Source organism: Nannospalax galili, unplaced genomic scaffold, assembly GCF_000622305.1.
Source record: "Nannospalax galili isolate Female #2095 unplaced genomic scaffold, S.galili_v1.0 scaffold1016, whole genome shotgun sequence".
Classification (NCBI taxonomy): Eukaryota; Metazoa; Chordata; class Mammalia; order Rodentia; family Spalacidae; genus Nannospalax; species Nannospalax galili.
The window spans coordinates 956556-982836 of NW_008337919.1; the positions used below are offsets into that span (position 1 = coordinate 956556).

At 38.4% G+C, this 26281-nt stretch overlaps 1 protein-coding gene across 2 annotated transcripts in view; it reads right to left on the minus strand.

The window, feature by feature from the left end:
- The window catches only part of Rab3c (RAB3C, member RAS oncogene family), a 270979-nt gene extending 263970 nt beyond the window's left edge, over window positions 1-7009 (minus strand). The window contains exon 1 of one of the 2 annotated variants that reach the window (XM_029563418.1): window positions 6854-7009. In XM_029563418.1, coding sequence (XP_029419278.1) covers window positions 6854-6871 — 18 coding nt within the window. In that variant the 5' untranslated portion in view covers window positions 6872-7009. Of the gene's footprint in view, window positions 1-6032; window positions 6227-6853 lie in introns of those variants that run through there. The other variant, XM_008832828.1, reaches the window with a different exon arrangement.
- Between the last annotated feature and the right edge of the window lie 19272 nt (window positions 7010-26281).

Consider the following 26281-nt stretch of genomic DNA (forward strand, 5'->3'; position numbering starts at 1 on the left):
GAAGAAATACAAATGGCCATTAAGTATATGGAAAATGTCCAACTTCCCTAATAATCAGAAAGATGCAAAGTAAAAGTTAAGTAAAATATCACCTTATGCCTGTTGAATATGACTGCTGTCGGAAAGATAAATTAGTTTTGCCAAGGATGCGGGATAAAGGAAATATGTGTATGTTGTTAGTGAAATGCAAATTAGTTTGGCAATTTTGGAAAATAGTATGGAGGCTCCTTCATGTAATAAAAATAAAATTCTCATATGACCCAGCAATTCTAGTTCTGAGTTATAACTCAGCTTTGCATTATTATAATAAATACCTGTGACAAATTACCTTCTGAAGAGTTAAAGTTTGCTTTGACCAACAGTTTTCAAGATTTCATTCCATGATCAATTGGCCCCATGAAAAGGCAATGCATCATGGCACGGAGTGGGGGGCTTGCTCTATAAAAAGCAAAACTACCTGCCTCATGGGTGGGTGGTAAAAAGAAAGAAGGAAATGTCCAGCTTACTATCCTCTTCGAAGGTACTTCTTAAAGGACTAGAAGACTTCCACTAGGCTCCAACCCTCAAAGGTTCTTCCATCTCCCAACTCGCCAAGTTGGGGGCCATATTTTTAACACATGGGCCTTTGGAGCACATTAAAGATCCCATCAGTAGCATAGGAAAACATGCAAAGGAACTGAAAACAATGTCAAAGAGATGTCTGGACTCTTATGTGGACCAAGTCTTTAGGCGACAGTCCAGATTCAAGTTAGAGCAGAAGTATACATCCAGAGGAATTGATATAGTTACACTCTTGTGTTCATTTCAGCAATGCTCAGAGAAGCTAAGCTATATATCAATTTAAGTATCTATCATAGAGTAATAAAGAAAATATAGGATATAGGCACATGAACAATATAGTCTTTAAAAAGAAATTTTCTGTCACATTTTATAATGTAGATGTAACTAGAGGACATTACGGTAAATAAATTGCCAGACACAGAAACATAAATGGTATATGATCTCACTTATGTGGGGAATTTTAAAAAGTCAAATTCATTGAAGCAGAAAATAGGAAAATAAGGCTAGAGTGCTGAGAGAGAATTAAGGGAAAGAAAAATATTGACCAAGGCTACAAAGTTTAAGTGACATGAAAGAATAACTTTTAGTAGTCTGTTGTACTCCACGGTGACCATGACTGCATTTCAATGTATAAAAATATTTTCTAGGGCTGGAGAGATGGCTCAGCAGTTAAAAGCACTGACTACTCTTGAAGAAGACCTGGATTTGGTTCCCAGCCCCTAAATGGCAGCTAACAAACATCCCCAACTCCAGTTCCAGGGGATCCGATGCCCTCTCTGGTGCACTTATGGATTTGCAGGCAATATACTCATACACATGAAAAATAAAAACAAAATAAATTTAAAAATATTTTCTAAAAATGTGTAAATCAAGAAATGGAAGAAACTAGACATCTATATAATTGTTATGGCAGTAAGTTCTCCACTGAACCATTTCTCATAGCCCTAGCTATCTCTTTCTACCATGAGCATACATCTGGTGAGTACTGACAAGCACAAGTTGATTCAATATCTGTGCTACTCTTACAGAGAACCCAGGTTTGGTTCCTGGCACCCACGTGGTTGCTCACAACTGCCTGTAACTCCAGTTTCAGAGGATCTGGTGCCTTCTTCTGGACTCCTCCAGCATCAGGCATGCATGCGGTGTTCATACGTACATGAAGGCAAAACACTCATACACATAAAATAAAGATAAATAACTTTTAAGAATCCATAAAATTCCACATAATTATCAAAGATGTACCTTCACAGGATGCACCTTTGGTAATAGACTCACCTGCTAAGATTGTTCTTCCAGAACCTCAGAACAGAGTTAATTAATTAAGATGGGGGAAATAGTTGGACAACTCTCAATCTATATAAGAGTATGCATTTGTGTTCGTTAGTTAAGAATGACCCAAGAAAACCCATTCTTTCTTAGAGTACTATGTTCAAGAAATGGAAACTTAAAATGGCAGTGAAATGTCAAAATAAATCCAAAACTTCTTAGACTAAAAAGAGTAGACATGGAAACCCATTCTCAAAGCACAAAAGCTCATTTGTCTTAGAGGATAATTCTCTTTCTTCTCCATCTTCTTTCACAGAGGATACTTGAGGAATGAGCCAAAACAAAATGAGGAAGAATTTCTCCCCTATGTCAGCTAGAAATCTTCTTGGTATTTTCTCAGAAGGATAAAAACTAAGTGCCCATCACGCATAAAGGGATAGGTGATTGCTGAAGATGGAGAGAGTCAGGGATTCAAGGATAACAAAATGAAAGAATGTTACAACTTTCCATAGCCAATGCAGCAGTAATATCTAGACACTAACTTTCTATCATTTGGATTATATAGAACAGCTATATTTAAAGTTCACCAAATTGTTTTCACCTCAAACTGATCTTTGGTCTAGGTCTACGCTCTTTCCGCAGTTCCGCTTATCTTTACCCAATCTGCTCCATTCTTTCAGTAGCTATTTCTCTTTGAAGTTTCCTGAATAGTGAGAAGGCTCTGCATTTATCAGCTAACTCAGAAAGGTAAGCATTTAGTGAGAGACAATGGAACCATCTTTAGTCCTATAAGAGTAAGAGGCAATACGTGACGTTACAAAGCAGATAGAAAGCAGCGCCCCTTCTCTAATACTTGGTTTAGTTTGCACAAACTTATTTTATAAGCAGGAGTTAGGGCCAATATATTTTTATTTCTTCCAAATCAAGTGAATGAGATCACCTATTTATGTCTTCTGGGGAAGGAAAATCAAGTCAATAGAGAAAAATCAAAAACAAAAACCATGGGCATTACAGAGAGCTAGCTGGCAAAATTTTGACTTCCAAATTGGAAGAGTTGTTTAATCTTAACAAGCTCCAGTTATCTAGAAGGTAGAGTAACAATAATTTGTAAGATTCTAAAATGTATTTATAAATATTTTCATCCATATATTTATATATGAGGGTTTTATACACATATACAAATATAAATGCAAAGCACAGTACTTGGCACAGACAAGCACTGGATAAACTGGGAATAATTTTCAATATAAAAATTTGTTTGTTGGAGCTGGAGAGATGGCTCAGTGGTTAAAAGCACTGAGTACTCTTACAGAGGACCCAGTTCCAATACCAGCACCTACATGGCAGCTAACCACTGTCCTAACTTCAGTTCCAAGGGATCCAATGCCTTCTTCTGACCTTCTTGGGCATTGCATGACACAGGACAACTTAATATACATGCAGGCAATACACCCATACACATAAAATAAAAATAAGTAAAATACAATTTAAAATTTCTCAAAGTCTTGCCCTCAGGTCCTGAACACTAAGACTCCCCATGTCATTTGGACCTCAGCACTTATCTCTGCACTGAAGGAGGAGACTGAGATGACCACCTCCTTCATTAGAACTCTCAGCTCATGTGGAATGCTTACCCAATGCTATTCCATTATATATTATTTTAGTAGTCACTACAAGAAACAACTATTATGTCTTAATTCTGTCAGCTTAGAAAAATATTTTGCAGAAAATATTCATATAATCAAAGATAAGTACATCGAACTGAGCACCAAGTTCCCTATATAAAGCACATCAAATGCTTTGTAATGGGCACTGTAAATTTTTCCAGAGAATTCTGTAATTCAAAAAAATAATGTCAACTAAGAAGAAAGTCAGCCAATAAATTAAGAGTTCACTTAGTTTCACATCAGGAAATGAACTCAGTATTTCTCAAAGAAGAAAAGATGCTAAGATACGGGAAATATAAAATGAGGCTTTCCTTGTGACTCATCCTTTATAAGCTTAAGGGAAAAAAACTGGAATATATTTAAAGAGATTATGTAGCTCAGTCTTTAAATATAAAAAAAAGAATATCAACATTTATCATGCTACATCTTCATGCTTCAAAGCTACCAGGAACATGATTCTGCTTTAGAAGAATAGTTCTTGAGACAGCAGTCACTGCTTTAAAAAATCTGAATCACATTTATACTTTTATCACTATATAATATTTTAAAAATCTGAAAATAATGGGCAGAAGTCACCCTAACAATAATTTCTTAAATTTAATCAACCCATGTGCTTGAATAAAATATACTTTAAAAATCTGATTTCTTAAAATGCACATGTTCATGATAGCATCTTTAAGTTTATATTTTAAATTTCAAAAACATGGCTCAATGCATTAAAATACACATAAATATGAAAACATCAGTATCTACAAGTAAATAAACTACATAACACCTAATGTTTATATTAATACTTCATTAGTTTTCATTGAAATAAATCACAATAATACCTAATATATAGTTGGTGGAGACACACATGCAATACTTTAAAATGTTTCCTAAAGCATTAATTTTACACACTTCTGAAAATTTTCATTGCCTTTCTGAACAGTCCAAATAACACTTACAGGAAAATAAAATCAATATACAGTACTTAACTGTCGAGTCACTTAGCAGAAAGATTTCTATGCATCTATGAAGTTGACTTTAAATCCTAATGATCTGCTTTATTATTTTACTTTTTAATTTTGTAAAACTATAAATTTAGGGAATCACAACATGAGGTTTTGATATAAATGTACATAGAAATATGTGACAACCTACTTTTAAAGACTACTGTTAATGTTTACTTATCAAATATGATTAATTCAGCCAGTTGGCTCTTGGCAATACATCCAGTGAGGGAAAATTATCATAAGCCAATATGCCTTGATTACAACAGCCTGTACCTTTATTGTCTGCCAAGACTCCTTTCACATCAGGTCTATAATGAAAAGCTAAGCCACAAACAAACAGAAGTATTAGAAGTCACACAAAAGGACCACTATTCCCTAGCACAAGACAAATTTTCAATAACTGCTCAGGTAATTTAAGGTCTTTCATTATATAATCCTTTAACAAATAATTAAATTCTGTTTTCATTTGACAGTCCAGGAAGGATACCTTAAAATATGTAACCCATAAAATAAATTAAAAGTAAATTGAAACAGATGTATAAAGTCCTTGATTCATGAAGAAACCATGTGAAAGGTTTGACCCTACATTGTCAAATATTTGTGATTGTTTAACAATAGAGGTTGGTTCTGAAGAGAGTCAACACGTTCTAAATGGTGTGCTCTATTCTCTTTGAAACTCATTCATAAAACGCCTTTCTGTTATGCAATGGGATCTTTCTGCTTGGTTAATGAACACGGGCTTATGTTGAGCATTAACTGGTTGTACACAGAGAAAAGCATCACTCATCTTTACTTAAAAGAAAACTTAATGGAGCTTCATACTAAAGTAGCTTGTATTTCTGAAGGAAATAACCCCAAGAATGTCATCAAAATGGATAATCTGATAATACAACTGGATGCCCATCTCACACAGGTATGCTGGGGAAAAGTGGGGGAGGGTCCCGAAACTGAGCCAGCAAATTGCCCATAGACATGGATAAAGGATGGTATAGCCCCAGATAAGCCAAGCCTGAATGTATTTATTCTTTCCCGCTGATACTAGAACGCCAACTGAAGAAAGAGGATTTTGGAAACATTAGCATTGGCTTCCCTTTCTTAATGTGTCTTGAACCAAGCAGAATCAGCTCTATTCAACTCAGGTGGAAAGCTCTCGTCTAACTCCTGTGCCTGAAATTCTCCAGTTTACAGTGCTGTCACGAACCTAGAAAGCCAAGGAGAACATCAATGCCAAGGAGAGACCCAGAGATTGTCTATTTCTCTGACTTTGTTAGCTCGGGTTTTCATTTTCTATAGACACTCTCACTCTCCCTAAGGAGCCTGGAAAGATAATGAACACCTTATCTATCCTTCATCAAGACAACCCCAGTGACAGTCAGACAGTGGGTAGAAGGACTCCATTCTGTCCCCAGGACAGGACGAGTCACAGGGCCACCTCTCCGCGGGTGGCCGCCGAAGACCTCCCCTTACATTCGGCAGTTTGTGCCCCGTGCAAAGGGCATCTCTCTTAATTTCTCCCGAGGCTACTCTTTCTTTGTAAACCCACCTGCATGGGCGCCTCGTGTCTCATTGTAGGCAAATGTCCTTTCTCTCTGGGTAGGACAGCGCTGGCCGGGGCGCGTGGTCAAGCGTGCACAGCCCGCACGCTCCCCGCACACTCCGAGCTCCTGGGGTGACAAACCCGCTCCAACATCAGCACCGGAGCTGTCCGCTCCTGACGCCGCAGAAGCGTACTGGCCAGGAGCCCCGCGCACTTCTGGGAGTTGTAGTTTAACCCTGGGAGGCATCTGTGCTAAAGGACGAGCCATGAACTACAACTCCCGGAGCGCTAGTGGGCCTTACTCAGGCTGGCTCCAGTAGCACCCCGCGGCGGAGCCTCCCTTCCTTGCTTGGTCGGTTACGGTCCTCAGCCTTTCCAATCCATTTCGTCGCAGGACACCGGCGAAGGGGACCTCAGATCAACCCAACAGAAAGATTTTCTCTGCTCAGTGTCGTTTATGGAAGCCAGACTGTGATTCTCTGGTCAGGGAACGCACTGCTTTGTTTTAATTTCTAATGCAAACGAACATTTTCGGGACTGCGCTTTACCTCTCTATCGTGAATGGGAAAGTTTATACTTATCTATAGTGGAGTAGTTTTACGGATTTATTCAACAACCACGCGGGAAAACGAAGATCTTATGGCACATGTATAAGATAAGCAGTCCATCCGCATAATTGCATTGACAGAATCTTTTCTCATTCATATTTCTCTCTCTCTCTCTCTCTCTCTCTCTCTCTCTCTCTCTCTCTTTCTCTCTCTCTCCCTCTCTCTTCCATAAAAGCCAGATTCTTGGCTGAGCACACCGAGAACCTTCTTTCTGCTTACCTTTCCGTACAGTTCCATTGCAGCTCGAGATTCGGATAGTCTCAAGTAAATCTCACTACAAAGGAGATGAAGGTCTCGCAGGAAGCACAGCTAAACTGAAAAGACACAGCACAATGGAAAGGGTAGGAGGGGCGCCTCAGAGAGAGAGAGAGAGAGAGAGAGAGAGAGAGAGAGAGAGAGAGAGAGCGAGAGAGAGAGAGAACTAGCGGGGGGGGGGGGGGGTAATAGCGAGGACAATCTGTTGGGATGGGTGGCTTCGGCTTCCTTCTTCTTGAGGGGAGGCAGTCTTCAAGTGACAGCTGCCGAAGGGCTGCTAGTCTCCCAGGAAGTGGCAGGGGCGCCCGCATTGGGCAGCCCCTCCCTGAACCCTCCCCCAGGCCCCTTCCATCGTCATTAGTGCTCACACACCGCCTGCAGCTGCAGAGCTGATAGGGCACAGGGTTATTTACCCAAAGCAAGTCACACAAAATGAACACATTTATCACCAAAGCCCAGGAGCAGAGTCGCAGAATGAGATGGGAAACCTCTATTAAGTTACCGTGTTCTTTCTTTAACGTTTAGCAGTTCCTTTATATCGCAATCCCACTCCTCCTAGACTAGTTCATAACACGGTTTTTAAGTCTCGGATCTGCACTTTGGTTAGACTTCTGCTCTCTCGACAACTGTCTAATATAGATAACTACTTTTGTCCTTCGTCGCTGAGACAGCCCTCTCTCTCCCCTTCAGAGCTGAATCTACTCAGCCAGTCATCATCCCTGCCCTGCAATGGCATCAAATTTTATTTCACTGGAGGCAAAGTACAAAAAGAGCTCTCCTGATACGTGGAACCATGCAACGGATAATCTGAATCAGCTTTGAACTTCATCTCATTAGACAAAGCAGTAGAAAGACGGTCCTGAAACTTAAATATACTTGAAAAATCACTTGGGAAGGAGGGCTAGGATTTGTATCGCAAGTCACTCGCAGGGAGTCTGACTAGGGGTCTGGAAATCACCAGTTTGAGTCCATTTCCCCACAGCTCTTATGCAAGTAATCCCTTTGCCATAATTCAATAAATACTGTTTTGAAAGAATTTATATGTAAGGCTTTTTCAAAGACACAAACTTGAAAAAGTACCTGTAAGAACTTGGTGTATGTAACAATGTATTTGGAACCTGACACATTAAAAATGCAGGATTCTTTGTTTTTCTCCTAGCAATTTAAGATAACATGTCTTCCAATCTGCAATTAATGGGAATGCAATACAAAATCATATAGGTAGAGATTTTCATAAGGACTCAGAAAATACATTTTAAAACACTCACCTCTTAGCTGACAGTTATGTGGTTACTATAGAAAATTATTTTAAAGTTAATAATAGGCCCTGTGGTGAGATGGATCAATGAGTAAAGGTACTTACTACCAAGACTATAAAGGACCTAAATTCAATCCCTGGAACCCACATAGTGGAAGGACAGAACTGACTCCCATAAGTTGTCCTCTGAACTCCACATGTACACCATGGCAAGGTCTCCCCCAACATACATACATACATACATACATACATACATACACACACACACATGCCCGCAAGCACATACATACACGCAATAATTTTTGAAGTTAATAAATGACAATAATCAATATGATAATGTTTCATGATAGCAACTTTCTACAGGTAATGCTTCTGCAAAACTTTTATTAAGACATAATCTAAATGTGTGTATCTCCTTTTTGCACTTGTTTAGTTTGTGTGTGTGGGACACTCACACCAAGGTGTACATGTAAAGGGCATAGAACTCTGTAGCAGCCAGTTCTCTCCTATTATCCAAGTTCCAGGGATTGAAGTCAGGCTATCAGGCTTAGAAGCAAGCACCCTTACCTGTGAACCTCCTCCTCAACACAAGTGCATCTCTCTCTCTCTTTCTCTCTCTCTCTTTCTCTCTTTATTTTAAATGTATGTGTGTCATATAAGTATATGGTTGTAACTGAGAAAGCCAGAAGAGAGTTCCAGGTTCACTGTGGTTGGGGTTACAGAGGTTGTGAGCTACTGATGTGGGTGCTTGGGAACTGAATTCAGGTCCTCTGGGAAAGCATAAAGTTCTCTTAACTGTGGAGCCATTTCTCAAGCCCATGTACATCTCTTCTTGAGATCTTTTTCAAAAGAAATATTAATAATATAGTACTGACACTTAAATATATAGAACTGTCATTAAATATTTGCACAAATGTTTAAACTCTGACATTTCCAGAACAATTTCCTGTAATTATTGTCATTATCAAAATTCTTAGAATTCAGAAAGTAATATTAATTTTTTAGGTATTATAAATATTCAGCTTACAAATTCACTGTTCTTTGAGAAATGCATTCACAACATTTTGCTAAAATAATATACATCATTGATTTTTACTAGCATTTCTTTTATTTTGTGCAATAGCCCATGAAAATTGAATATAAGACGCTAGAGTTACAAAATGTCTTTGGGAACTTGATTCTAGCAGGAATCTGTTAAATGAGCAAAAGTGACCTACAGCTGATCATCTCTCTAAGCACTTTACTTTTGCTTGAAATTATGATGCCCTACTACTGAAGACAGGAAATACTTCGGACACAGGACTTAGAGCAATGGAGCAGGAACTGACCTGGAAGCCCTCTATCTGAAGTTTAGCTTCCATGGTTTTAGAGGATACTATGCAGGCTGCTAGGGGAGAAAATCAATCAATGATGCAATCCAGCCCTAAAGCCTAATAATCATAACTACTGGCACAGCAAACTACCTCTACTGATGCAGTAGTGGCACTATTTTCTGGGGTGTAATCAACAGCTATCTAATTGGACTTAAAGTCCTCTCAATGGGAGGGAACTCATGGGTGGCACTGTGAATGCAGCCAAATATACATGACTGGAGAGGTCATAGATCCTAGAGAAAGCCCTGTCTCTGTCATATCTCTAGAAAAATGAAATTTCTTATAATATGCTGAATATGGATTCATACATTTACAGAGAAGTGTACCATGGACCACTCATCAAAGAAGCTTCTTTTTGCAATGGATGGAGGCTTCTGCAGACTCTCCTAACTGGCCAGACACAGGGAATACACATCTGAGAGATACTCACTCACTCCTAGGTGACATATCTACAGTTGAACCTCTACATCTAAGGCTCATGGAACATAGTGGAACAAGGAGTAGAGAGAAAACTAGTACATCCCTTAACTCTCACCAGTGAAGCTTCCTTATGCAACAGATGCACACAGAAGGCCACAACTGGCCAAGTTTTAAAGAATAAGAGATTCCAGAGTGTATGTCCCTGAATAGGGCTCCTGTATTAAACCTCACCTACCCATGGCTCAGGGACCATTGCAGAAGAGGAAGTGGAAAGATGGTAAGAGCCAGGGTTGGTTCATGAACATAGGGAAGCAGAGTCTTTCAGACGACTGGAAGCTTGCACATGTGAACTTGCAGCAAGGTGACATCGAGCACAGGGCCTATGCCAGTTCAGTCAGACAAAGGCCCAGAGTGGAGTGAGGGAAATGGGCGGCAGGCTGGCCCTAGTCTGGGAATTACTGGAGACTGATTACTACTGGGTGAGGGAGAGTAGGCCTTCCTTATAATCTTGAGGTAGACTGACTAGATTCCAGGGTATGAATTTGTACCAAAGGACATCTGGGTATAAATGCTTGACTGAATAGGAATTAGCATGTATGGAGGAATACATGAAGTTTGGTGGGGGAGTCGGTGGGGGGATGGATGGGGGAGGAGGTCTAAATTTGATTAAGAACTAAATGTACAATAGCTCAATAAATAAGTTTTTAAAATCCTGATGCCATCTCTCAGTCTTATGCCAAGGGGTACTAAATGCCTACTGGAGCTCCAGATCTTAATGTGCACAACCTAGTCAAGAAAAGAAGAAAACAGTAAGCAGACTAACCCAACCCCTTTGTGTACAGTCTCCTCTGCTTGTATTCTGGTGCTTATACTTTCAATCTCATGACCACACCTGCTGCAAGGAAAGGTGAAAAATCTGTTTTTCTAGGCATAGATGTGCCCTGCTGAAAATCAGGAACTCTGTTACACAGGAAAAAAGGGAAGAGCAGACATTGCTGGAGCAGTAGTGGTCTCTCTTTAGGCATCAGGGAGACTATAATTGTTTCCTTCCTGTGCAACTGTATCAAAATATAAATGTTTAATTTCAAATGTACACATTCCCAGGGATCTTTGTAATATAACAGCCTCCAAAGCCTAACAACCAAGCAATCACCCAAATGTTGGAATACTGTCGTTCTTTTTTTTTTAATTTTTGAAAAAATTGTATTTATTATTTTTATTTTATGTGTACGCACATATTGCCTGCATGTAAGTAAGTGCACTAGTGTCTTGCAATGCCTGCGGAGGTCAGAAAAGGCTGTCGGATCCCCTGGAACTGGAGTTACAGACAGTTGTTAGCTGCCATGTGGGTGCTGGGATTTGAACCCAGGTCTTCTGCAAGAACAACCAGTGTTCTTAACCGCTGAGCCATCTCTCCAGCCCTGAAACATTTTCATTCTTGTTGAGGAAAAGAAGAAGCCTTATCTACTTATATTTGAGCCTGAGGTTAGGATCTGATATTAAAGTGTGTTAAAAGACTGACTATACGTGCAAGAAGGGAGGGACCACCAGAGAATACTACAGCATATGTGAATGAGCATCTCACCAAGTTAGAGTATGGAGAGGCCCAAATGTTCTAAATGTGAGCATCTGAAAATGTTAGAGTGTGTGGAGGCTGAAAGTTCTCAGACCCAGAGAAGATAAATGACCTCCCAAGAATAACACAGAGAAGTAGATAGAATGAGAGTTCTTCAGTCCTTGCCTCTAGATTCATATTTTTCGCACTGTTCCACATGACTGCTCAGGTTCTGTGATTTTTCTACCTTAATAAGCATTAGTATTCACTTTATAGTTTGTATATATATATGTAATATATGTATTATTTGCTTTGTTATCAGTCCATATTTTTTCAGTAGCTCTATTGTTTAATTTTCTTGTTAGCTGGAAAAAAAAACAAGAGCAAGACTAATAATTGGTAATGATGATATTAGGTATATAAGGAATCACAAAACGTTTTATGACCATTATTGACATGATTTCTCTACGGGGATTTAAGCTGGAAACTAAAGTCACTGAGGCTTGGAATAAGGATTCAGGACAGCTCTTTAGGTTTCACTTCCTCCCTCTTCACATAAGCCTGACCCAAATCCATAGTCCGATGCCATGCCTGGGTTTCTAGCCTTAGACACCTTCTGGGACCATCTCCAACTAAGTGGGAGATCTTCCTAGCTTCAGCACTGTTACCTTAGTACGGCCGAGGTTGGCTTTGATTCCAACTTTATGCAGCTGTACCAGGAAAACTATTGATTGTCTCAGGTTCTCTTTAAAAGGAGTCAAATATCCCCATGGCACTATTGATTTTTTTAATTAAAAGGAAAATGATTTTTAACTCATTCCTGCTCAGGAGGTTTCCAACATTATTAATAATCAATATAAGCAAGATGGTTTGTATAAAAATGAAAGCACTCAAAGTGAATATAAAGCATGATGCTTCTTTCCAAAACATAAATAGTATTAATGGGAGCTAACAATTTTTAAACATCAACTCTGTGGTAGTCGCTTTGTCTATGTTATTCACTTTAATTGTCAATGATGTTGAAAGGTAATATTACAATCTCATTTTACAAAGAAGAAAACTAAAAGAGAGGTCAGGAAAGGGTGTGCTCTTTGTTTAAGGATAGGAACTAGGAAGATTTGGGCCAGAATTTAAAGTGCAGGTATATCTGATTCTAAGCTCAGACTCCCATCCATAGTTTTTTCCTCATAAAAGTTAACATTGTAGGGGCTGGAGTGATGGCTCAGTGGTTAAGAGAACTGACTGCTCTTGCAGAGGACCAGGGTTTGATTCCCAGCACCCACATTGCAGCTACAAACTGTCCTTAACTCCAGTTCCAGGGGAATCCGAAGCCCTCTTCTGACCTCTGCGGCATTGCATGACACAGGTGCACTCACATACATGCAGGCAATACACTTGTACACATAAAATAAAAATAATAAAATATTTTTTAAAAAGTTAACATTGTAGTTTTTTAAGAGTTCTCCACTTCATAATAGCTAAGAGATGGAAGCAACCTAAGTGTCCTTCAATAGACGAGTGGATAATGAATATGTGGTTCATTTATATGATGGAGTTCTACTTAGCAGTAAAGAAAGATGAAATCATGAAGATTGCAGGTAAATGGATGGAACTAGAAACTGTTATACTAAGTGAAGTAACACAGACTCAGAAAAAAAAAATCAATGTATGTTCTCCCTCATATATGGACCCTAGAACCAAATCCTGATAAGTGAGTACATATCCAGACATAACTACAGGAACCAGGATAATGGAAAGGAACCAGGGAGGTAAAGGAAAAGAAAGAACCTGAAAGAGAAGAACAGTAGGAAACAGGCGTTAATAAGGGAGATATGGATAAAAATCAGGTTAGTTTAAGGGATGGGGAAGGGAAGGGTATACAAGGAACCTAGGGGATAAAGGGAAAGAAGGAGCTCAAGAGAGGTAGGACCATAGGAGAAGGGTATTATTAGGGGAGAAAGGGGAAAAATGGGGGCACCTTAATTGGGGAAACCATGATGGAGGGGTTAGACAATGTGAGATATAAACAATGCCTAGCTAGTCTTGAAAACTAGAGGGAACCATATTAGTACAACAACATACTGACAAATTATACATACCAGATCAAGAAATACATGTCTAGGCAAGGTTTATCTGAGAACAACTGGTCTTTGCCTAAGATTTATCTACATGGCACACAGTAATTAAAAGTACCAGACTGGTAGAAATAACCTCCTTGGATGTTTACTTTGAGGGCTGTACTAATTTGGTCAGAGGGACATAAAGGACAGTTTTTGCTCCTTGTCCTCCTGTGTTAACTAGTTCCAGGGGACTATGAACATCTCTCAAAATGTCCTGTAATTGTGGTGTGTCACCTGTCTTCTTGATCAAGGAGGCTGAGGAGACCCACGAGATGTACTTGAACCAGTTTCCAGTCTACAAAGAGGAGGGTCAACACAGAGGAACCATTTCCTCCATGCTTCCAAGCTAAGCTAGCCATGATCAAGCAGGACCTTTGACTTATCTTCACACAGGCAGAACTGGTTAAAAAAAAAAAAGGGGGAGCCAGGGGCTCCTCACAAGCCCAAGTAACTCCTGAGGAACAGATCCTCAAACGGCCTTAAGAATAAAAGTAAATTGGTTTATCTGGGCCAACTGGATGATCTTAAACGCCCAAAAGGAAAGTATAACCAAAGATTAAAGAGACAAATATAATTTTTTTAAGAGTCCATATGTATAGGTAAAGGCTATATAACAAGAACCCAAAAGGAAAGTATAACCAAAGATTAAAGAGACAAATATAATTTTTTTTAAGAGTCCATATGTATAGGTAAAGGCTATATAACAAGCAACAGTGTCAGATAGGAGATACCTTCTTTTGAGTTGTTGTCCAGGGTGGCCCAAGGGACTGAACAGCAGACCCCAATCTTATCCAAAGGAATATAGACAACTGATTACTGCTGGATGAGGAACAGCTGACCCTCCTAAAAGAAAGACCTCTAGATAGGCTGACTAGATTCACCAGAAGGGCAAGTAGTGGGGAATGGCTGGGGGTGCCATCATCACAGCTGACAGTAGCAGGGATATCAGAGTATAAGGGCTCTAGTGGGGGAAGGGAGGCTATGGGAGGGTGCCATCTGGGAAGTGGGTATATAGTTAAATAAGATGGTTTGGGATGTTCTGTGTGATATACACATATACACACAAATCAATAAATTTTTTAAAATGTATTTGAGGAGGAAGTATGGAAATTTACATCATGCTAATTAGTAGAGGTGATAAACATTACCATTGAAATCTACCCGATGACTTTATAGACGTACACAGGTGCTAAGGATCCAAGTGCAACCGATTATGACTAGTAATAATCAGATACAAACAGATTAGAGACCCATGTGCCAACATCTCAGTGTCATTAGCAAAAACAATTAGTCTTTCTGTAAGAAACAGTATATTTTAAAATGAAAAGGAGATCTTTTTTAAAGGTTAAAAACTCAATTTTATGCCTTACAGGGCTTATACTGAGTTCAATATTGTATAACTGCATTAATTCAACAGTGAACCTAAACATTTTATAGCCACTTTTGTCTGAAAGAGATGTGTCTTTGTTCTGGAAACTGTTATTGAGTATGTTAAAGCTGTAATGATATGCTTCTTCTAAAAACAAAAGATTTAAAAAATTAACATTGTAAAAAAAACATATTTCATAATCTCTTAGGCTTTGCTGGGCTGTGTTCTTGTTGCTTTTGTTTGGGAACAAGGGTACAGCTATAATACTATTATGAAATTACAGGGTTACATATAACTTTTAATGTAATATTTCTAAATTTGAAAATGTAGCAGTTATTTTTAATTGTCAATCTGATTGGATTAAGAAAAGTTTAGGGCATCAATGAACCGCACTTTGTGTATGTGTGTGAGTGTGTTCCAGAGAGGTTGACTGAAGAGAGAAGATCCACCCTGAAAGTATGCAGGGTTACCCATGCGCAAGGTTCCTAGACTGAACAAAAAGTGGAAAAGGAGAAAGCCAGTTAACCACTGTTTCCTTTCCCTTTTCTGTTTCCTGGTAACTGCCATGGCGGACTGAGCACAGTGGACTTCTTTCCTTTTACTGTGGGCCCAGATAAATCCTTCCTCCCATAAGTTGCTTTTTATCAAGGATTTGGTCACAGCAAGGAGAAAAGTAACTAAATAACTGTCAACTTTTCAGTCAAAGACAATCTGTTGGGGCCATTGAAATGTTTTAAGGAACTTTGTGTCATATGCAGATCTTTTGCTGGAGACATGTAAATATTTCGAGCTCATTGGAACCAGTTGAAGAACAAACATTTAAAAAATCAGAGGAGCACTAAGTCCCAATGCCCATATTTCAAGCTAAGTACTTATTCAGTAGTAGGTTTTAGATCACTGTCCTTAGGGTAGGGTTGTGTGGTATGACCTACATCTTTATTAGTTCTTAAGATACCTCCACAGGGACAGTTATAATCATCTTTTTAAAAAAAAATCATTGTTCTCATAATATCATAAAGATTGAAATGTTTTATTATTAAAACCTGACTTAACTGTGTGGATCTCAAATGTTAAGGTTTCCAGTAGGCTTTTGATCTCATGAAAGACAGGAAATTCAATAAACTGTCTCTGAGGACAGAGCAGCCCTAGATAGGATGCTTCAGAAGACGTTCCCCCACATAGGCTTGGTACAATACAAAGGGATAGCATACTACTGATATCCAGCTGTGGTCCAAAGGTCCATTGCTCAAGCTGATATCAGCCCTTGCTTTGTCTATGCAATGCTTGTTCTTTTAGGCAAACAGAATGGATGAGTTGTAAGGCTATACTGGCTTCTACCTAGATTCCAAAGCAAAGCCCGAGAAGACAGGCAATGTGTGTAGCTGGGTCAGTTTCCCTGTTACAGCTCCAGGACAGATAATGTACAAAGCTGTGAGACTGAAGATCAAGGTGCAGTGAGTTCCAGAAATGGACATATTCCAAGAAGATGGACTATCTATTGCAGAAAGCAGTAAGCTGGCAAGGCCATAGAAGTGGAGATGCCACGTCATTTTGGAGCTCACATCACACCACCCTCCACCCTGATGCTGGATAGGAGCTGCAAGATTTAATGCTCACCCTGCTGTTCTCAGACTTGCTTTGTCTCCATCCCTCCTTTTTATATCCTCATTCCTCCCGTTTAGAATAGAAATATCTATTTGGTATTACTGTATCTTGGAAATACATAATCTTTTAAATATTATAGATGTGTACAGCCAAAAGTTTGCCTTATTTGCCTTGTGTCTCAGAGAAATCTTAACTTTTGAACACTGTTGGAATAGTTAAGTATAAGACAACTCTTGGAGATGGAGTAAATGCATTTTGTGTTAGAAGTGAAACATAAGGTTTTTGTAGGCCAGGATGGAGTGTTGCAGAATGGATATGAAAGGTCTCCCGAAGAAAGTAGCATATTGAAACCTTGGTCTCCAGCTGCAAGTGCTATTGAGAGATGATGTACTTGTGAGGGCACCAAGTTCATCAATGTGCCGTTAGGGGGAAAAGGAAGTAGGTCACTGGAAACACATCTTTGAAGTATCTGCCTTGCCCTGCCCTTTTCCATTTCTGGTTTTTTTTTTTTTTTTTTTTTTTTTGGCTGCCCACTGGCTCTCCACCACACCCTTCCAGCGTAATGTGTCTGCTTCAACATGAGCCTAACACTGGAGGAGTCAGTTGAATATGGACTAAAATAGATCTTTCCTCACTTATGTTGTTTACACCAGGTTTATTGTTATAGTGATTAAAAAGCTAGCACCTCTGATAAGATCTGTAAGAAACTTAAGCCCAAAATATTAATGATCATTTCTGAAATAAAATTTTTGTGATCAATATTTTGTCTATAAACATGTTATAGATGTCAAAGAGATCTGATCTCACACAACTTATCTTTTCTACTATCTATTCCTATAGTTTCATGTTAGTCTAAGTATAAATGTTTTCCTAAGAGGAAGAAGGGCAGACCAGTCTAGTGAACACATTGATTCTACTTGTAGATTCAAGAATAGCTGATGTGCCCTTTTCTTTATCCTGTAATGACTTTCAGAGGGTGTAATTTCTTGATTTTATTTGCAAATGTTTTTTTATATAAGCACAATTTTATTTGTAATTATAAAAGCTTCTTGTGTGGGCATGGTGGTGCATGCCTTTAGTCCCTCAGGAGGCAGAGGCAGGTGGATCTCTGAGTTCAAGGCCAGCCTGGTTTACAGAGTGAGTTCCAGGCAAGCTAGGGCTACAGAGAGTCCCTGTCTCAAAAAGGACCTAATTAATTAATTAATTAATTAATTAATTAAGTTTTCTTGAAGGAAACACTAAAGTATTAAAGTTACATAAAGCACAGATGATGTGCTACTAATGATTAGTTCTATGTCTTAAGGAAAGAGAAAAGAAATACAAGAAAGGATATGTTTTATCTAGGACTTACTTCCTCCTAGTAATTGTGCTAAACACTTCATACAGACTAACAATGTTCACAACAGCAAAGGTAGATAGGAGTGTTTTCAATGTTGATAGCAAAAAAAATCAAATGGCATGATCAAGTTTAGTAGCTTGTAAAGAAGGCAATAAAAGGCTATTTACCAAACTGTGGGCTGTTAGAAGCAGCTGAGAGGACAAATGGTGTGTTCCAGGACCAGAAGCAGCAAAACAAGTAAGGAGTTTTATCCAAAAGGCCATGGTCCAGAAAAAAAGCATTTCTTGGAGCCAGGAACGGTTGCTGCCGAGGTAAGGGGAAAGGTCACCAAACCTCCCTGCATCTCCCTCCTGCTAACTCCCCACGGGCAGACCTCCATCTGAATCCAGAGACTGGGAACCCATTGATGCAGTCCAAGGGTTCAGCCTTCTCAGACACAGCAGTGTGGAGAAGGGTAGACAAGGAGACAAACAGGAGATATCAGCACATATTCCCATTTTAAACAGGAGCAAATTGAGAGTCAAAAGAAATTTCTAAATTTAAAGGTCATAGAGGTGAAGCAAAGTGCTCAGGCCTTTCTCATGTTATTGATTCTATTGAGTTAAGTAGAGGAAAACATTGCATATGCCCATTATAAGGAGTCTATTCCAAAATTCCAACTCTGTTCCTTCCATTTAGCTTTCACACCCATATCACATGTAGAACTGCCATGAAGAATACTGACAGCATCACATTTTAACTGGACTCTTGAGTAACTGCTCTACAACATCTTTCTTTCATCTGCTTTATTAGTGTTTTCCAGTAGGACCAGTTTCACTCCTGACAAGTGTTTTGTTTAATCAAGTTAATTATTAATGAAATAATTGTGTCATGATTACTGTTGACATTGTGGAGAATGCAACTGAAATATATGACAGTCATACCTTTAACTGTCTATAATCTTTTTAAAAATATTTATTTATTAGTTTTATTGTATGCATATATTGTCTGCGTGCATGTAAATGCACCAATGTTGTGCAATACTCGAGATCAGAAGAGGGTGTTGGGCCCCTGGAACTGGAGCTATGGACAGGTGTTAGTCGCCATGTGGGTTCTGGGAATTGAACCCGGCTCCTGTACAAGAGCAGCTATTGCTCCCAATCTCTCCAGCTTCGTGTCTATAATCTTTTTAGCAAAGGCTCTGTGTGATCCAAAAGGACCAAGGGCTCTTTCTGACTTGTTCAGCATTTTTTTTAACAGTACTCATGAGAATACTTAGCATATAATAGATATTCAACAAATATTTATGAACTAATGAATAATATGGAGACATAAATACTGGAAATCAAATATAATAAAGCTGATAAACCTGTATCATGCATATGAAGTGGTTGAAAGGCAGGAAAAATAAAATCAGAAATGACCAGCAAGGACTGAGGAAACCTAGTCAGAAGTGAAAATGTCCAGATTAGCTTAAAAGATGAGAGATTTAACAGATACAGATATGAAGGATGTTTGGATACTTCAGACTTGAGAGGAAACACTTGCTGTGTTTGTCCAACAGGATATCAAGACAAACATGATGTAAAAGCAAAGTTTGTTCTGAAAGAAATGGACTAAGCTCCTTCTAGAGCATTCCCACTCTATCCTTTCCTCTCCAGAGCACTTCCTTTCCTTTGCTGGGCTAGGTCTGTTTTATGTCATATGCTATGTTTCAAGATGGTCAGAAAAATCCACCTGCTTGGCCTCCTCTTTAGCACAAAGCTTCATTTGTTGGCTTCTGGCACTAAGAAATCTGTTTACGATCTCAGTTTGACTGAGTATTGTTTCACTTTGGGGTACTCCTCTGGGGTGTTTTTCTCTACCTTCCAGTCTCAAGATACTTTCTTCTGGGTGCTCCTGCAACTCTGAACTTCATCCCTGACAGCCTTAATGAGATGCATTGAAGTAGCTTGGATTCTAGCCTCTCTTCCATCAGTAAGTGGCAAGAGGCCTGGGACAACCTTGCTTGTGCAATGTGGTGGATGAAGGGACATATGTTATCAATAAGTCACACTGGAGTTTTAAGCCATCTTACGAATATAATTCTATCATTTCTTCTCAAACACTGCACCTCAAGCTTACAAAGTTGCTTTTTCTGGTGAAGGGGTTTTCAGAAATCTGAATATTACATTGTATTTATACATCTAGAGACAGAACTAACTTAGTTTGGGAAGTAGACTAATCACCCATATTGGTTCTTGAGCCTTGTCATTTTTCAGTGTCAAATTCAGCAAAGTCTCAAATAAAGCAGACTGAGTTAATTCCAACCTATTGGAAGAACAATAGTCAGCTTTCTCTGTAAATGTCCTATGCCTGCAGTTCTAGCTGTGGTTATATTAGCCTGCACAGTGAAACTTTTGATTTAATTTTTTCATCTCCTGGTAATGGAACATTATGTCTTAGTAGGAAAGCACTCACCCTGAGCATAGCAGCCAGTGGAGGGTAAAGGATCTTAGAATTTCCATTTATGTTGCTTTTAGCATACTGAAATAATTGCTTCTCTCAATGTTAGCCTTTTTTGTGATATAAAAGACAATAAGAATTTTCAAGTAGAAAGTTTTCCTGTAGATATTTCTTTACAGATGGATTCGTAGGAAGTGTTTTTGTGGTTATTTGTTTGTTGTTTTAAACTCTAAGAAGCTACTTGAGGGACAATTACCCATCAAGAGGACATACTGAGATGGAACACAGCGTTCAGACCAAAGGACTTGTGTGTTATTTGAATTGAACCAAAGCGAAATGAATTTCAGTTCAACACATTCTATTATTTCCTTATTGAGTTCTTCAGGTCTGTCTTGAAACCGTGATTGGTAGGGTAGAGAAAAGATGAAAAATTACATGAAATTTCTAGGAATTGATTTTCTTATGTAGAACATGAGGGAGATGGAATATATAATTTAGAAAGATTATCTAGTCTAGCAAAACTAGAAAAATGGATGTTACTTAGCTGTCCCATTAGCTTGAAACCTACAAAATGATTAGAAATTTAACTCAGGCAGCTCAAATGACTTCCTGGAACACTGGGACTAAGGGTACATGAGAAGAAACTTTGTTTCCTATGAACTGTATTTTCCACATATTTGTTGATAACCGAATCTCTGATTGGTGATTTAGGTGTTGATTCAAGCCTATGGATCACATTAAAAAATCAAGCAAAGCTTATGTTAGGTAAAAACCTCACACAGCATTTAACAGCTGGCTTTTTAGAAAACTTTACTGAAGCTTTACATATGCTATTTTTATAATTTTCTTCTCACATGAAATTCACAATTGTAAATAATCTGATTATCTTTGATTAATAGGTAATAATTATTGCTTGGGAAGTTTTTTTTTTTTTTTTTTTTTTTTTTTTTTTTTTTTTTAATGTTTTTTAGGGGCCTGGAGCGGTAACTCGGTGAGTAAGGACACTTACTGCTTTTCCAGAGACTAGAGTTCAGTTCCCTGCACCCACACCAGGTGGCTCACAGCTACCTGAAACTCCAGCCACTCACATCTAATACTTGCCTTTGGCTTCTGCAGGCACTGCCCTCACATATACATACACATCATTTAAAAAATTAAAAACAAAATAAAAAATTTATTTCTAGGCAAACATAAGGATTCAAAATCCATGTTCTGACTTAGAAATGAATGCTTGTGCTTGTTTACTGTGCCCACATGTATGAACAACTCTTCTTCCCCTTTATGAAGAGAAAAGGTCACAGAAGGGTTTTGAAGTTCTTGGATCATTCTCCATAACATCAGCAAGGTAGGTGTGATTCTTTTTTTTTTTTTTTTTCAAATTCAGAGTTTCTCAGTTTCTGAAATTAAAAAAAATACATGCTTGTATACAAGTTTTCAAATGTCCTAATTACCTCTGTGTTCATAAATCAAATTTGGTAGCTTTCCTGTCCTATAACCTTAATCCTAATTTCCACAACTATATGTCAATATTTGAAAATGATAAAATAGGAAACCACGAAAATAGAAATAGAATGTGAGACAAAAAAATTGAAGGAGGAAATATATATTTTCTATGATTTATACTTTGAGATCACTTTATTGTAATGAAATCACAAATAAAAATATCATGCAGCTAAACTAAGGTAGCCATTCAAACAAACATTTTTCCAGTTCTAAACTTTACGCAGGTCAGTGAATGTCTATGTAGTTGGAATGGCCATTCTGAAGCTGTGGAGCTTTGTTTAGAGAGTTATACTTTCATTTTCAGTTACATTTTTATGCACTTATCCACCAGAAAGAAAGATTTGAAAAAAGAGTTCAGGGACTGGAGAGATGGCTCAGTGGTTAACAGCACTGACTGCTCTCACAGAGAACCTGGGTTCTATTCCCAGCACCCACATGGCAGCTAACAACTGTTCATAACTCCAGTTCCACGGGCATTGCATGACATGGGTTGCACTTACTTGCATGCAGGCAATACCTCATACATATAAAATAAAAATAGTAAAATAAAATAAAAATAAAAAAGCTCTAAAAAGAGTTCAAGCTAGAAAGACAATTAGCTTATAATTGCTTTCATGACTCATGTGACTTTTTTTTGCCTGCATTCTATCTTTTCTCATCACAATATTACCCTTTCTTGGTCTCCTTTCTAAATGTTACACTATACCCCCTTCATAACACACACACACACACACACACACACACACACACACACACACACGCACTGCAAATAAGAGAGAACATGTAATAATAAGGGAGACCATGTAATTTCTCTGAGATTCATTAGGTCCCTTTGTTATAGTTTCTTATGTCCAAATAAAACACTGCACTTTTAAAAATCCTATGCTATTTCAATAAATCTTTCAAAGTGGAATGTATCTAAATACTTGTGAGGAAAAGTAAAGTAAAAGGAAGTAGGGTAATAATTTCCCATAATTTTCTAGTAACTGTTATAATTATTATTATTTTCCCATTTTATAGATGAGGAGACAAACTAAAGGCATTGTGTAGGGTCACATATCAAATAAATGGAAGACCCTGAGTTAGAACCCAGTTTTATAAAAGAAGCAAATTACTTGGATATAATATACATCCAAAGAAATACAAAGTGACTCCCTGAGTCATCACTCCAGTATATGTGTTGCTATGGGAACAGAGCAATTTGAACCTTGGGGCAATAAATTGCCAACCACTAAAAGGAAATCAATTATTAAACCAGGAGCATTCACCAAAACCCAAAGCTCTCTTTCTAATAGCATCAGCCTCTATATCAAATCCTGACTCTGTATATTATCTTCATTAGTTATAGAATTAGTGAAATTCATCTGCTAAAAAATTATCTGTGATGAAAATTTTAGCAGAGTTAAATACTCTGGCAAGATGGCCTTGGTTAGCTTAAACAGACCCCTGACAGTTCTCATCAATAAAATAAGAGTACTCTCTTATGGTATTTGCCATTTACAAATAACTTTCGTATTGATTATATCATTGATTCTTAAAACCGCCTTTTAGGTGGAAGACCTGTCACTGTTAATTGCATTTTGTACTTTTGTGTTTAAGAGTGGACCAGTGGGACATTTATAGGTGGCTCCTTCCTGTAATGATAAATTTATACATAAAAATTTCAAAGGCATTTTGATACTCATTATTGCATAAACTTCTGTATTTGTTCTCATTAATTCCTTTGTAACTAATGATTAGAATCATCTTGATAAAATTTAGTGACTTGAAAGCTCTAAAATAGTGTACCCACGTTTTCGCTTGGTAGCACCAGGGAAATATGGAAGTAAGGCAGAAAAATAATCAATCACTTGGTTTAACATTTATTACTTTATTTTCGGAAGGAACTCTATACCTCCTGGCAAAAAGTATGTTCTTAGAGAAATGACAATACTTGCTGTGAAGTGTCAAGTGCACATTTTATGTTCAGACAAAGCAATATAAAAAGGTGAAATATAATATAACATGCACCACAAAATTTTACACAGTAAATTAAGTAATGATTTACTATAACTCAGCAGGCATTGAAAGTTGATTGTATAACATCAAGACTTTTGAATGCAAATTCAGTTACTGGATTCTTAGAACACAGAAGCATTGATTAGTCTCCCAGCTGCTACGAGGCCACTTTCCTATCTATAATACAGGGTCAGCATAGATTTTGGGCTGTTTCTGACTGCAGTTCACTGTAAAGAGCAGTAAACCTAATGTGGTTGTTGAGCAGAGGCACTGAGTGGGCTTGGTCTAGTTGTTGAACTTCTCTAAGTCTGTGTCATCATCTGTAAAATATAAATTATACTAAAAACCACCTTTTATGGCTTTTAAATCAAGATTTAATGAAGGGGGGGTAGAGACTGGAGAGATGGCTCAGCAGTTAAAGCACTGGCTGCTCTCCCAGAGGACCTGAGTTCATTCCCAGCACCCACATGGCAGCTAAAAACCATCTGTAACTCTAGTTACTGGAGATCTGATGCCCTCTTCTGACCTCCACAGGCACTGCATGACATGGGTGCACCTATCTACATGCAAGCAATATACTCATATACATAAAATAAAAACTAATAAATGCATATTTTTAAAAGACTTAATGAAAAGATGCATGTGTGTGCAAATGACTCGGAGCCTGTAAAGCACATGATGCCCAGAACATATCATGGTAGAAAAGGAGCATATATGTAATTGAAATTATTTTGGTATTGTGCTGGATAGCTTTAGTTGTCATCTTGACATATCTGGAAAGAGGGACTCAGTTGGGGAATTTCCTCTATTGGATTGGCCTGTGGGCGTGTCTGTTGGCTATTTTCATTATTGTTGAATGCTGTGGGCGAGCCTAGCCCATTGTGGCTGGTGCAACCCCTGGGCAGGTGGCCCTGGGTGGTATAAGAAAGCAGGTTGGACATAGACTAGAGGAGCAAGCCAGTAAGCAATATTCCTACATGGTCTGTGCTTCAGCTCCTGCCTCTAGGTCCATGTCCTGAGTTCCTCCCCTGACTTCCTTCAGTGATGAGCTATGACCTGGGAGATGTAAGATAAAATAAACCCATTCACCTATAAATTGTCGAAGTATTTTATCACAGCAATAGAGAAACCAAACTAAGACAGGCATCTATGGTTACCAACTGATTTCACATCTGCACAGAAATTATGGAGAAAAGCAAGTCTCAGGAAGATCCTCAAGTCATTTTAAACCTGATTTGAAACTATTGTTGGCTGCTTTCATGCTCTTCTGCACGATGTGTACATTAGTTTTATTCTGGGTTAAGTTAAGCTTTCTTTCCTAAATTTTCTCTATGATCTCTCTAGGGGATCTCACACAGCTTCCATTTCTGTTGACAAAATGATGTCTCATTAATCCATATTTTGAACCCAGATCCTCTATTTGCTAGGCTGACATAGACAGTGGCTTACTGGCTAGCTCCATCTGTGTGACCACAGATAAAGCAGCAGTCCACACAGTCCTTCCCTGTTCCACTTTGTGTCCCCCTCTAAGTGAATGTGCCTATCATTCACATGTTTCTTTGGAACAGAAATCTTGGCTTGATACTGACTTCCAACTTCTATCACTCCTCAAATCCACTTAATCTGCAATCATTGTTCATTTCACGATCTAACTCTGTCTTTACTTGAAAGTCGTTATCTCCATTTTCACTGCTTCTACCTAGATCAGCATCATCAGTCACTAGTTTTAATAGTTTTTCCTTTCCACGTTATTCACATTGTGACTTGAATGAACAATCTAAAATCCAAAACTGATCATATTTCCCTGTTTTTAAATTTTTCTGATGGCTTTGTCCATGCCTAACAGCTGAATTTGACTAACAAGCCTTCATGATGGTATCTCCTGCTTATTCCTGTGGTCTCCCTCCTGCACCACCAATGTTCCCTATGCATTAGATTTAGGATTCTCTCTCAACATTCTCTTGTTCCATGCTCCTTCTTACATGTTAGCACAGGGAAGTATGTGTTTGGAGCACTCTGTTGCTGTCCTTGCAACATGAAACACACACACACACACACACTTTTTAAAAATATTTTTATTGATTTGAAGATTTCATACAATTGTATTTTCAGTCATATTCAGACCCTTCTTCCTCTCCGCTCCCATCTCACTACCCTTTCATTCAACTTCATGTCTTCTGCTATTATTTTTAATTTTTAAAAGTTATCAAGTCTAATCTGCATGTCCTAAATGCTTTTGAGTGTAGGATCAACCCATGGACTCTGGTCAGCCTATCACACATCATACCAGTAAGGAAAATAGACTTCCTCTCCCAGTATCTATCAGTTGCCAATAGATCCTCAGCTGGGTAGGGGATTTCCTGCTCACCTACCCCACCCATGCTGGGTTTGCTTGGGCCTTGTGCACTCTGTTATAAGCCCTGTGGGT